Genomic DNA, 14,284 nt, shown 5'->3' with positions numbered 1-14,284 from the left:
TGCTTAGCTGCATCCCTTGCTCACCTTATTCCCCCACCTCCTTCTCCTGTCAGCCCTCCCGCTAAAGTCACCTGCACAGAAATCCCTACCTCAGGGTCCGCTTCCAGGGAACATAGGTCCCCACCACTGCCCCAAATTATGAGAGATCTTTACATTTTGTTATTTTATTTTGAGGGTAGAACCACATTGCAAGGCATGTGGGATATTAGCTCCCCGACCTGGATTGAACCCTCACCCTCTGCAGTGGAAGTGTGGAGTCCTCACCACTGGACTGCCAGGGAAATCCTAAGAAGTCTTTCAATTTTAAAATAAGAATGAGCACTAAGTGCTTTGTGTTTGGTGGCATTTTTCAAAATTCCTACGTAGAAGGCATTCCTTCTCTCACGTTTCATTAAAAACAAAAGGCAATTAGGATAAAAATCCACTATACATGTTTTTTCCCTCGGTGAACATCCTCACTTAAGAACACCTGACACCCACACGTGGTGTGTATGACCATAGGGAACAAGCTGAGACAAAAGAGGCCCAGTCTGCCTCCGAACCCACCCCTCCCCACCTCGACACAAACGCTCCACTTGCCTTTCTAGAAAAACCCCTTAGCAAGGACACCTACTTTGTCCTCTGATGAAGAAAGCACAGGAAACTTACAGCACCAGGCAGCCGCTGATGTCTTTGCTCCGTACTAGAGACAAAGCAAGTGGAAAAAAAGCCAGTAACTGACAAACCTTCCTGAGGACACGGAACCCGCAGGGGTCTTTCCACTGGGTCTCAGACTTTTTACTTATCCCCCGTTTCTCCTTAATGCAGGTGTGGATTCCTGTTTTTCTTTCATGCTACAGGTCTGCTTTGGCAAAGACAGTCTTCAAAACCAGCAAACCATAATAAAAACAAACAAACAAACAAACAAAACCCCCAGCAAACCTCCTCAGTTTTACTGTTCTTGTAGAAAATGAGCAACACCTGGGAATTCTAAATTTAATATTAGTGGCATTAAAGAGAAAGCACTCGAGGTTCTAAAAGCTGCTGCACAGCACACATAACCTTGCACTTGGGCACTTCCTCATAATTAGTTTGCTGGGGAGGTCTGCCACCCCTGGGCATCGCTTGACTCCAAATTCTACAAAGAAAAAGGAGCTTCCATCTAGCTCCTTTTTTCTTTTTAAATTAACATTTCCATGATTTTGGTTTTCTTAACTCAAACACAGTAAATAAAATAAAAGGACTCCTTCTATTTTGTTTTACTTTAACCAGTCTGACCTGTCAGTTCTGTCTTGATTGTCACTGCCAGTGGCCTCTGATGGTATCTTTTATTATCCAGACTCAAAATAAAAACAGATTATTACCAACAAGGGTCAGTCATCAAAGGGAGGACTGTGATGTTGGAGCTACTGATGTCTAAGACCACTTAGAGACACCTACAAGCGACTTTCAAATTCTTGAGAGACGATGTCTCAAAGAGAAAACACAGTGACCCCAAGCTATTTGTCTCACAGCATCTGTAACTCTGCGCTTAGACTGTGGGTGGGCTCCGATGATTCCTGCCAAATGCCCAGTTCCTTTGTACACCTTTTCTCTCTATCCCTCCTTCGCTCCCTGAATTTTTTTCTTTTTCTTTTTTTTTTTTTTGACCATACCTCGCAGTATGTGAGTTCTTAGTCCCCCAGCCAGGGATTCAACCCGTGCCCCTTGCAATAGAAATGTGGAGTCCTAACCACTGGACTGCTCAAGGGAAGCTCCTTGAGTTCATTTCAACTCTAGCATATATCCATTTCTTTATTCAGAGCCACTTAAGGCAATTAGGGCACAGGGAATCTAATGAAAGTTTTCTGTTTTTCACTTCAGAATACAATTAGCTAGTGGTCAACTATAAGGCCAACATTTTTAATGTACTTATATTTATATTAGAGAGTTCCAGAAAAACATCTATTTCTGCTTTATTGACTAGCCAAAGCCTTTGTGTGGATCACAATAAACTGTGCAAAATTCTGAAAGAGATGGGATACCAGACCACCTGACCTGCCTCTTGAGAAACCTATATGCAGGTCAGGAAGCAACAGTTAGACCTGGACAGGGAACAACAGACTGGTTCCAAATAGGAAAAGGAGTACGTCAAGGCTGTATATTGTCACCCTGCTTATTTAACTTCTATGCAGAGTACATCATGAGAAACGCTGGACTGGAAGAAGCACAAGCTGGAATCAAGACTGCCAGGAGAAATCTCAATAACCTCAGATATGCAGATGACACCACCCTTATGGGCAGAAAGTGAAGAGGAACTAAAAAGCCTCTTGATGAAAGAGAAAGTGGAGAGTGAAAAAGTTGGCTTAAAGCTCAACATTCAGAAAACGAAGATCATGGCATCTGGTCCCATCACTTCATGGCAAATAGATGGGAAAACAGTGGAAACAGTGTCAGACTTTATTTTGGGGGGGCTCCAAAATCACTGCAGATGGTGACTGCAGCCATGAAATTAAAAGACGCTTATTCCTTGGAAGGAAAGTTATAACAAACTTAGATAGCATATTCAAAAACAGAGCTATTACTTTGCCAACAAAGTTCCCTCTAGTCAAGGCTATGGTTTTTCCAGTGGTCATGTGTGGATGTGAGAGTTGGACTGTGAAGAAAGCTGAGCACTGAAGAATTGATGCTTTTGAACTGTGGTGTTGGGGAAGATGCTTGAGAGTCCCTTGGACTGCTAGATCCAACCAGTCCATTCTGAAGATCAGTCCTGGGTGTTCTTTGGAAGGACTAATATTAAAGCTGAAACTCCAATACTTTGGCTACCTCATGCAAAGAGTTGACTCATCAGAAAAGACTCTGATGCTGGGAGGGATTGGAGGCAGGAGGAGAAGGGGATGACAGAGGATGAGATGGCTGGATGGTATCACCGCTGGACATGAGTTTGGGTGATCTCCAGGAGTTGGTAATGGACAGGGAGGCCTGGTGTGTTGTAATTCATGGGGTTGCAAAGAGTCGGACACGACTGAGTGACTGAACTGAACTGATATTAAGTTTTCCTATATAACAACAATCAGTTGGAAAATAACAATTTTAAAGTAAGAACATACATAATGTTAACATACATATAATTCCTAGGAATGAGGTTAGCAAGAAATACATATGATCAACAATAAGTTTTAGTCGCTTGGTCATGTCCGACTCTTTGGGACCCCATGGACTATAGCCTACCAGGCTCCTTGGTCCATGGGATTTTCCAGGCAAGCATACTGGAGTGGGTTGCCATTTCTTTCTCCAGGGGATCTTCCCAACCCAGGGATCGAACCCAGGTCTCCTGCATTGTAGGCAGATGCTTTACCGTCTGAGTCACCAAAGAAGCCCAGAAATATTGGAGTGGGTAGCCTATCCCTTCTCCAGGGGATCTTCCCAACCCAAGAATCGAACCAGAGTTGTCTCCTGCATTGCAGGCAGATTCTTTACCAACTGAGCTATCAGGGAAGCCCATAAGAAAAATCACAAAACTGAGACAGGAAATAGGATATCCATTTAAATAACGGTTTTAGAATGGGAAGTCCTAATATCTTAAACATATCAATTCTTTTCAATTGGGATTTGTAGGTTTGATGTCATTTACGCACTAATGCAATTTTTAAAGACAGACAAGAGGGAAATGAGTAATAAGGATAGTAAAATATATTATAGAGCTATAATTACAATGCCTTGGTACTTACACACAAAAAGCTGAATTTCACAAAAAAGAAAACTGTAGTCCCAAAATAGATACTACCTCACATAAGAATTTAATGTATAATAAAGGATCATTACAAAGTAATTGAGAAGGGAAGGATTTTTATTCAATACTGGAACAATTGGAAAATAATCTGGAAATGCAATGAACTTTGATTTTTATTTGACAAGCATGTACCAAAATAAATTCAAGGTGAATTAATTACAGGTCATAGAAAAACAAATAAATGGTACTTTAATATTAAGTACCATCTTAATATTTAAGCACGTAAATATTAAGTACCATCTCTTCAAGCCACTGAAGAGAGAACACGTTTGGAAATCAGAAACATTAAAGATGATCACAGGTGAAAGATCCCAAGAGTTCTTATGTATCAGAAAGGATGGACTGACTTTAGTGATGCCACCCTACCCACAGGGACAGGGCCAATGCTGGGAGTCAGGTAGTGAGGTGCCTCAACCAGTCAATGCCAAGAAGCTCAGTGGCTACCATGATAGAAGCTTCTTGCTCCTGTGCAGTCCCACTGGACTGAGCACGTTCCTCCACCTCAGGTCCTCAGGTTGCTGCAGTGGTGGGAGAGACACAATGGTAGTGCCCTGGCCCTTACTCACTCTCATGAGAAGTGACACACAGCACTTCCACCCACCCAACCAACCCAAAGGGTCTTGGGGTGGACTGTCCCCAAAGCAGACTTCAACTTGGGTTGGACTCTACCTAAAGCAGAGCCTGGGGGAAGGCTTTGGGCTGACCGGGCGAGGGGAGCCTGGGACATACTGGAGGAGGCGGGAGAAACGAGGCAGTAAAAGAGGGTGAATGAGCGGGTCACTGCTGTGGGCAACCTGGCCTCAGCCCTGCTGGGCACCTCTGGGGAGAACAGGCAGAGGATGTCCATGGATTGGCCCACCAGGGGGACAGGGAACTGTGGTATGTATCTACCCATTGCCCCCATCAGTGGTTCAGGGCTGCTCCCAGGAGCACTAACCTCCCAGCACTTCTGGGCCAACCATGCCCCTTGCAGCCAGGGAAAGCCCTCCAACGGGGCTGCAGTGCATTGCAGGAAAAGCGTCAGGACAGGGGCTGAGGCGGGGCCATGCAACCATCTCATCCTCTGTGGGGCCTCACAGCATCTGCTAAAGAAGGGAAGATGTGGGTACCTGGAGAACACCAACTGTCTCTGCCACAGATGTAAAGACCCAAGCTCCAAAGGATTCTTCAGCCAATCTGACACCTACAGAGCATCTACATGAAACTGAACGACCAGCTTCATCCAGGCCACTCCTGGAAAGACACCTCTAAAACCAAGGCCATTATTGCTGGGAGATCTGCTCCCCCAATCAGCCCTGAGGTGCAAAGATGCTCCCTGAAGATGCCCTGGACTAGCTTGTGGGTGTGGAGATGGCTGTTAGGAAAAATGCCCCACCAGTTCCTGGGCATTCTAAGCCTGTTTGCATGTAGTATGTGGTCTCTGAGGACCAGTAGGACTAGCTTACAAACCACTGAACACAGGTTCCAAAGAAAACCAGCAAGGGAAGCCTGCATGTCTCCCTGGAGGCCCTGGGAAGTGCTGCCATGAAGGTGACGCCTCTGTAGAGACCAAGAGACAAGTGGAAACCTGTCAGGTGTGAGGACAGACAGGGTGGACGCCACTTACGGCAGCTTTTTGCTCTTGGTGGTGCATTAGGTTAATAATTCATACAGAAGGGAAATACCAAGTTACCTTCCAAATTACTTAATGTGAGACTTCCCTGGTGGTCTAGTGATTAAGAATCTGCCTGCCAATGCAGGAGACAGGGGTTTGATCCCTGGTCTGGGAAGATCCCACATGCCGTGGGACAAGTGAGCCCACGTGCCACGACAACTGAGTCCGAGCTCTCGAGCCCTCGAGCCGCAGCTACTGAGTCCGCGAGTCCCAGAGCCTGTGCCCCGCACAAGAAAAGCCGCCGCAGTGAGAGGCCCTCGCTCCACAGCTAGAGTAGCCTGGCTCACTGTGATGAGAGCAGGCCCCTGCTCAGCGAAGACCCAGCGCAGCCACCATAATAAATTTAAAAATACATAAAGCCAACTTCTAAAATAAATTAATTGATTAATGCCCAAAACTTTCATTAATACAAGATTTCACTCTAGCCAACAGAGGTTTGTTTTTGTGACTTTTTTCACGTGTATGTTTGGGTGGCCTCATGTTCTCTGCCCTCCTCTGCTGCAAAGTGCAGTTTCCATACTTCTCGATGCAAAATTACCTAGAGACCATTTAACCAGCACCACGCCTGCTCTCTCCTCAGAGAATTTTTTGAGCTTCCCTGTCCAAAACCACAGAGCGGAAAGTGAATCGTTGGTGCTCTTCGAAACTGAAGGCAGATCACCAAGCTCACGTGATATGGAATGACAGCTTCAATCTCAAAACCATCCCCAGTTTTCTCAAACAATTATCACTTTCCTCCAACATACAGAAGACCAAAAAACGTGTGTTTAATTAGGCAAAGTGTTGCCAGATCCTGGCAGATTCTGACCTTCTCCAATGGATCAGAAGTGGCAGGCACAAGAGACGGGTTAACTCAGAACCTCCGAATAAACACTAGTGAAATGTCCTGAAGAGGGAAAAATGGACACCGCAAGATGCGAGAGCTTCTCAGAAATTGGTTCAGGAGGGCTTTGGTTAGTTAGAAAAAGTGGGGTGATGGATGTGGCTGGACACAGTCTGCCCTAAAGCTCTTCTGCTCCTCCCATGGATGCATATGGTCCTCTCCTGGGACAGCGGCACCCTCAACTTCCTCCATTCTCCAACCCCCACAACCAAGAGTCAGCTCCTTCTCCCAATCCTTTCCTTCACCGTCCACATTTGGTGAATCTCCAAGTTCTAGGGACTCCACTTCCTAAATGTCTCAAATCTGATGCTTCCTCTCCACTCCCTTAACTCCTTGCTACCTACATGTACCTTCTCCCCCATCCCATTACATGGGACCTGAGCCATCTGTCTCTCACCTTTCTTCCTTCCCATCCCCTCCCACACCCCTGGACAAAGTGATGTCTCTGAATCATAAAGTGGGTCGTCCCTCTCCTGCCTCAACTGAACAACTCCGGTGGGTTTCCACCTGTTTCTCAAATTCTGGGGAATCCACAGATATACTCAAGGGGGTTCACAATTTTCCAAAAGTATTTTTTATTTAACTTGGTGCTTTCACTTGAATGATTCTCTTTTTAAAGATTATTACTAGAAAATCAACAGAAACATATTCTGGGTCATCTGAATGAGGATGTTATGACCAAGTGCTATCACATAATTCCACTCTGTGAATTCTTGCATTTATGATGTAGCTGGTCACAAGAAATAGAATTATTATTTCAATATTATTTTAATTGTCACAGGCTAGTGAGAAAACAACCAATCAGACTTAAATCAGACAAAGGAAACTGAGAAGTGAGCCATCACATGCCCTGCGTGGCACGGCACACAGCATCCCCAACTCATAAGAACCTGAAAAATCACCCAGAAACAGTGATTTAGTTTTAGCAAGAATGACTTCATCCATCACATTAAATTCATGGAGTTAATCTGAATTTATTCAATTTGTAGCTGTGTTGATATTTTATTCATACATTTGTTTTGGTTTTATGGTCATAAGGAAGCTCTAAATATGAAAAGTTTAGACATATTTAAGGCTACCACATATTTGAATTGCACTGTAATAAAAATAATTTTAGCCACCACTAGACGCTCTCGCATTTTTTCTCCTTTAAATAAATTCACATATTACTCGCATTTGAGAAACTCAGGCCCTCAGAATGAGGCTTTAAGTTACAAAACACAGCATATGTGGGAGAGACAGTGACATTCTCTGACCTTCCCATGCACACACCCCTCATCATTTCCCACCCCTCTCACCACTGGTTCTGGCCAATGGACTGCAACACAAGCAGCAAAGCATCAGCTCCGGGCTGAAGCGCGGGAGAGCCCGAGAGCAAGCCTCCCGTGATCTCATCCAGCACTGCTGACCACACAGGGGACAATGTTTCCAAATGGCGTGGCAGCAAGAGGGGACGCTCTGTCAACTCGGCCTTCTAGTGGCCTACAAAGAACACACAGTGCAAGTGAGAAGTAACCGTTGCTGGGTGAAGCTACTAGCGGATGAATTTGATTTGTTACTGCAGCCGAGCTTAGCTTATCCTGACTTCACAAATGGCCATCTACCTCCCTGAACAAGCCCTTCCCATCAGGCTCCAGGCTGCAAACAACTTTTAGTTCAATGACCTGAACACACCAAACTGCTTCTTGGCACCTTACCTTTGCTCATACTGTTACTGAATCCTAGAATGCCATTCCCCACACTCCTCATCCTGCCATTGTGATTCATCCTTCAAAAGCTAGTTCAGATATAATTACCACCAGGACATTTTCCTCCCTTTTCCAACCTTCATTCCCCCGTCACCATTACCCATGAAGTCTACAGAATGCTTTCTTGCCATGTGATAATTACATGTTTACATGCCTGTCCCCACCCTGCCCCCAAACACACTGTTGCAAGATTAGCGGCTTATTCATCTCCACACTGTCAAGACCACCACGCAGAAGTAGGCAGCATTTGGCAATTCAGCCAGGAAAAGATTCCTCCAGAGGACTTGTCCTAAGGTACTGCACGGAAGCTGAGTTGAGATCCATCACCCTCCAGAGAAAACACTTTACTGAAGAGCAAAAGCTCCAGGAAGTCCCAGCTGTCTCTGCCCCAGTTCCAGACCAGACACGAGGGGTTCTGAGAAGCCCGAACTATCCTCATCATCTCCCCAACCTCAGTGCTCTTCAGCCCCCACTAAGGACTCAACTTTACCTGGCAGGCCTTAGCCTAGAGTTTGGTACTCAAAGTGTGGTCCACACTTAAGAACTAAGGAATGGGATTTCCCTGGTGGCCCAGTGGCTAAGACTCTGAGCTCCCAGTGCAGGGGCCCAGGTTCAATTCCTGGTCAGGGAACTAGATCCCACATGCCACAGTGAAGATCAAAGATCCTGTGTGCCATAACCCAGGGAAACCAAATAAATAAATAAATAAATAAAATTTTTAAATAAGAAGAACTGAGTAGCTAGTGAGAAAAGTGGAACCAGACCCCAGACACCTGGGTCAAAACCAACATTTTAGCAAGATCCCAGGTGATTCATATACTTTCAACATTTGAGAGGCACTGACCCAAGGCAATGTCAAAGAATGCTCAACTACCGCACAATTGCACTCATCTCACACGCTAGCAAAGTAATGCTCAAAATTCTCCAAGCCAGGCTTCAGCAATACATGAACTGTGAACTTCCAGATGTTCAAGCTGGTTTGAGAAAAGGCAGAAGAACCAGAGATCAAATTGCCAACATCCGCTGGATCATGGAAAAAGCAAGAGAGTTCCAGAAAAACATCTATTTCTGCTTTATTGACTAGCCAAAGCCTTTGACTGTGTGGATCACAATAAACTGTGGAAAATTCTGAAAGAGATGGGAATACCAGACCACCTGACCTGCCTCTTGAGAAATCTGTATGCAGGTCAGGAAGCAACAGTTAGAACTGGACATGGAACAACAGACTGGTTCCAAATAGGAAAAGGAGTACGTCAACGCTGTATATTGTCACCCTGCTTATTTAACTTCTATGCAGAGTACATCATGAGAAACGCTGGACTGGAAGAAGCACAAGCTGGAATCAAGATTGCCGGGAGAAATATCAATAACCTCAGATATGCAGATGACACCACCCTTATGGCAGAAAGTGAAGAGGAACTAAAAAGCCTCTTGATGAAAGTGAAAGAGGAGAGTGAAAAGGTTGGCTTAAAGCTCAACATTCAGAAAACTAAAATCATGGCATCTGGTCCCATCACTTCATGGGAAATAGATGGGGAAACAGTGGAAACAGTGTCAGACTTTATTTTTTGGGGCTCCAAAATCACTGCAGATGGTGATTGCAGCCATGAAATTAAAAGATGCTTACTCCTTGGAAGAAAAGTTATGACCAACCTAGATAGCATATTCAAAAGCTGAGACATTACTTTGCCGACTAAGGTCCGTCTAGTCAAGGCTATGGTTTTTCCAGTAGTCATGTATGGATGTGAGAGTTGGACTGTGAAGAAGGCTGAGCGCCGAAGAATTGATGCTTTTGAACTGTGTTGGAGAAGACTCTTGAGAGTCCCTTGGACTGCAAGGAGATCCAACCAGTCCATTCTGAAGGAGATCAGCCCTGGGATTTCTTTGGAAGGAATGATGCTAAAGCTGAAACTCCAGTACTTTGGCTACCTCATGTGAAGAGTTGATTCATTGGAAAAGACTCTTATGCTGGGAGGGATTGGGGGCAGGAGGAGAAGGGGATGACAGAGGATGAGATGGCTGGATGGCATCACTGACTCGATGGACGTGAGTCTGGGTGAACTCTGGGAGTTGGTGATGGACAGGGAGGGCTGGTGTGCTGCGATTCATGGGGTCGCAAAGAGTCAGACACGATTGAGCAACTGAACTGAACTGAACTGACCCAAGGTACCCAAACAGAATCACTCCATCCTGATAGGTAACTTTAATAACTATACTTTTATGCACTGATGTATGCAATTATATTGCAATAAAACTGAAAGATGAAAAAGAATTCATAAAAAACACACTTTCTCATCATAATAATATATGTGAAGTGTTTTATATCACTGAATTCTCAGAACAATTCACTCACATCCATCTTACTGATGAGGAAACTGAGGTTCAGAGTGGTTGAGTACTTTGCCCATCATCACACAGCTCTGAAGAGTCAGAGTCAGGGTTTGAAGGCAATTCTCCTGGACTCAACAGTTGTAATCCCCATCACCACACACTCGATGGCACCCTGCCATTCAGGAACAGCCTTCCAGATCTTCCAGCCTTCCAGAGATCTCATTTCCCTTCACCCAGTCATACCCATTACTTCCGACACCACTATACCTCTACATATACCACTCTCCCCAAGACACTGCCAGCTCTCCCTGGGCAATGATTTTATGGGCTTGGCCAATAATTGTTGATGAATCAATAAAAATATTTCCTCCTTGATCATCAGACAATCCTCTGAGGATGGCTGGACAATTATTATTAAGCTAAGAAGGGTGAAGACACCGAGGTTCCCAGAGAAGTCCAATGCCTTGCACCAGGTCACCAGGAAGTCTCAGACCTCTGGGAATGGACCTGAATTCCCTGACTCCCAGGACAGATGTCTGCTTCCCCATATTCCTACTCTCCCTGTATTTCCCTCTTCTGACCTACATTACCAGGAAGTTAAAAACATCCTTCCCAAAGAACTCCCCCACATATGCATCTTCAAAAGGGGCTCTGTGTTACCGCCAGATGGGCCAGATTTAGACATTCACAGGAGGCCACACAGAAAAACCTGGGAAACTCTGGGTACCAGATACAACAGCCCCCTGGATGCGAGGAAAGGAAATATCATCAGGCAGGAGCCTTCAACTAGTGAAGCCTATCCAAGCCCCTCACAAGGAACCCAAATCCAGGCAGAGGCCCCTGGAAAGCCAGGCTGGTGGAGACCCATAACCCTCCCTGGTCAGGCACCAGCCGGTCCCTGGAGTCTGTGGTATTGTGATTCCACTGGTCAAGACAGCCCTTCCTTTCCCATTATTGTCTTCAGAATGAAGCTAAGGGGACTTCCCTGGTGGTCCAGTGGTTGAGATTTTGCCTTCCAATGCACAGAGTGTGGGTTCGATCCCTGTTCGGGAAGCTAAGAGCCTATAAGCCTCACAGCCCAAAAACCAAAACATAAAATAGAAGTGATATTGCAATAAATTCAATAAAAACGTTAAAAAGCGTGCACATCACAAAATTTTTTTAAAAAGAAAGAAGCTAAGACATTTACCCAGCTCCACATGTAACCAGAGAAAAGCAGCACACCTGCCTGAAATATTCAGATATTTAGGAAAACATGGGAGGGACATTTCCCTCGAATTGGTTAAAAGAGGGTTGAGGGAAGACAAGAGTGAGATCTTGTGGACAATGAATCAATGCTCCATTTTGTTTTGCATTATGCCAAAGCACCATGCCACCCTTTGGGCACCCACCAAAGGCACCCAGATGAGGTGATTAATGGGCTCTGACTCCCTGTTGGTTAAACTAGTGCTTGGGCACAGAGCTCCATCCGTCAGGAGGCATTTTGTGAAAATTCTCCCCAAGGCACTCTGCAGGCTAGCACAGCCTGCCCAGAGCTCATGATACAGTCGTACTCAAGAAATGTTGGCTCGGTTCCCTAGCATCAGATCCTGAGACAGGAATTTCTTAGGAAAGTGTTTCATTAGCAAGTATTCCTAGGAAAAATACTGGTAGGGGAGTGAAGACGTGAGGCCAGAAAGAGAAGCAAGAGCAGCAATGATGCCTGGAGGTCAATGTGATGTCACTCTACAGTGGATTTCTACAGATTCCAGAAGCTCCAGCAAAGAGGGTCTTCCTCCAACAAGGAGGAGGGGTAGGCAGCTGGAAATGAAAACACCTGGGGCCCCAGTGTGCAGAAAGGGCTCTGAGGTCGCACTGAGTGACAGTGGAGAGTCCTTGACAGTCCAGGGTTCAGTATCCCTTTCTCCAAGGTTCGCCCAAAGCATGGCCATGATATATCGCTGATTCAGTTATTCTGCAGCCTCAGGGGGTTCTCATATTTCTTTTGGCTCACCCAAAAAGGACCTGGCTCAAAGACCTTTCAAACCTTCATGGAATGAATTACAGAGCCTCTTTCAGAATTGTTTCCTGACTCTCTTCTTTCTCCCATGAAGCATTTTCTATCATTACCCAAAGCAATCCAAATATTAAGCTGAAATGTTTTCCTGAAGTTGGGCTGCCAGGCAAACCCAACAGCCTTTTTTGTTTTGTTTTGTTTTTTGATTGCTAGTGCCCCTGCTTCTTCCCACCTTGCCCCTTAAGGATAAGCACAATGCTTGGCTACTATTCTAAATGCCTCATTCGTTGTGTTAATGATTGTTAGCTCAACACTAGCTTGCAGATCACCACATAAGCAGTAAATGGACTAAGTTCACGGCTCCTAACCCAACCATCAAGGCACAGGATCACCTAATGCCAAGACGATCGACAAGGAAGGACCCAGCTTCAACTTGACAGCTGTCATCTTGGACAAGACAGAATGTAAAGGAGATGGAGTCCACAGTGGGGGGCAGTGATGGGGGATGGAAAGATGACTAACTGTTGACAATGAATAACAACTGAGTTCTCGCCACAACTTCTCCTCACCCTCCCCTCTCCCAGCAGGGAGATACCCCGAAGAGGTGTCTCCAGACACCTCTGTCCAGCCCTGTACAGCCTTCTCCCATCTCACAACACCTTGCCCCCAGAGTCAGACAAGGGAAGGCTGTGGAAACGTGATCCTACATTTGAAATTACTGATGGGATATTTCACGAATTCATTTTTTCCCCTTTTTTTTTCTGTTCATGCCCCCAAACGCTTTGCCTGGAGCCTTTTCTCCTGTGGTCTTTAGTTCTTCTGTGTGTTTCTTTACTTCTAAGGAGAACTGCCTTTCCTTTAACCGGGTCACAGAGCTGCAGGAAACCTGGGTTCAAATACCAGCTTGGCTGCTATCAAGCCATATGACTTGGGGAACCTCCGTTTGCTCGTCCGACAAATGGGAATAAATCCACCTTCCTTATAGGTCTGTGGAGACGATGAAATGAGGTCAACTCTAGGTAAAGCACCTACTACGTCGAGATGCTCAATACAGGCCTGATTGCTCCCTCGCGGCTCCCCTCTCCTGCAGCCCCACCGCACCTCGCAGGATGTCCCTGCGTTTCCCAGGTCGGCCCCTCTGGACAGCGAGGGACAGGAACCCAGCTCGGGACAGCGTTAACCCCGAGGAGGCGAGTTTCAGCTGATGTGGACACACACAAGCACACGCGCGCGCGCGCATATACACGCGCGTACAAGCACTGCGCGCTTGCTCCGGGCACCCCCGCGGGACCCGCACTGAGGCCCCGCCGCGCGCGGAGCGGGGTCTCCAGTCCCGGAGACAGAAGGGCTCCCCCATCCCGGCGGCGGCCCCGACCCGGTGGGCGCCCGAGCGCACAGCACTTACCCGGGGAGGGCCGAGTGGGGCAGCCGGGGGCGGGCCGGGCGGGGGGCGGCGGCGGGCGCGGGGCGGGCGCGGCGGCGGGCATGGCTCGGAGGCCGGGACACGGGGCCCCGGCTCGACGGCAGGGCGGGCGCGGCGCGAGCGGCGAGGAACCTGCGCCGCCTCCTCTGCCCGTTCCCTCCCGCCGCCCGCCTTGAGCGGCGCCGGGCGACAGCCACGGGGAACGTCTCCGGGGGCGCCGGCTTAGCAACCGCGCGACCGCCCCGCCCCGCTCCTAGCCCGGCCCTGCAGGCAGGCGGGGCCCGCTTTGAACTTGCTCGAGCACCCCTTTCTTCTCCAGAGAGCGCCCGAGGTGGCCCTCGGGGACCCCTCTGGAGCCCCGCCTCTCCCCGCTCGCCGGGCGCGCCCTGAGCTAGGAGCGGTCGGGCTTTGAACCTGAGCCTCGCCCACGTCCTCTGTGGGTGGCGGACCAAAGGCGTTCCCAGGACTCCGGCAATCCTCGCTCCTCCTGGAGGTTCA

At 47.1% G+C, this 14,284-nt stretch overlaps 1 protein-coding gene across 1 annotated transcript in view; it reads right to left on the bottom strand.

Moving 5' to 3' along the window:
• Nucleotides 1-13,720, bottom strand: part of DCLK3 (doublecortin like kinase 3) — a 42,851-nt gene extending 29,131 nt beyond the window's left edge. The window contains exon 1 of the mRNA XM_068983095.1: nt 13,465-13,720. Within this exon, the coding sequence (XP_068839196.1) occupies nt 13,465-13,720 (256 nt within the window). The remainder of the gene's footprint in view (nt 1-13,464) is intronic.
• Nucleotides 13,721-14,284: the final 564 nt, after the last annotated feature.

This window comes from Capricornis sumatraensis, chromosome 10, assembly GCF_032405125.1.
Source record: "Capricornis sumatraensis isolate serow.1 chromosome 10, serow.2, whole genome shotgun sequence".
NCBI lineage: Eukaryota > Metazoa > Chordata > Mammalia > Artiodactyla > Bovidae > Capricornis > Capricornis sumatraensis.
Note: the sequence above shows the minus strand (reverse complement) of the source record. Positions and strands in the feature narration are given on the sequence as shown.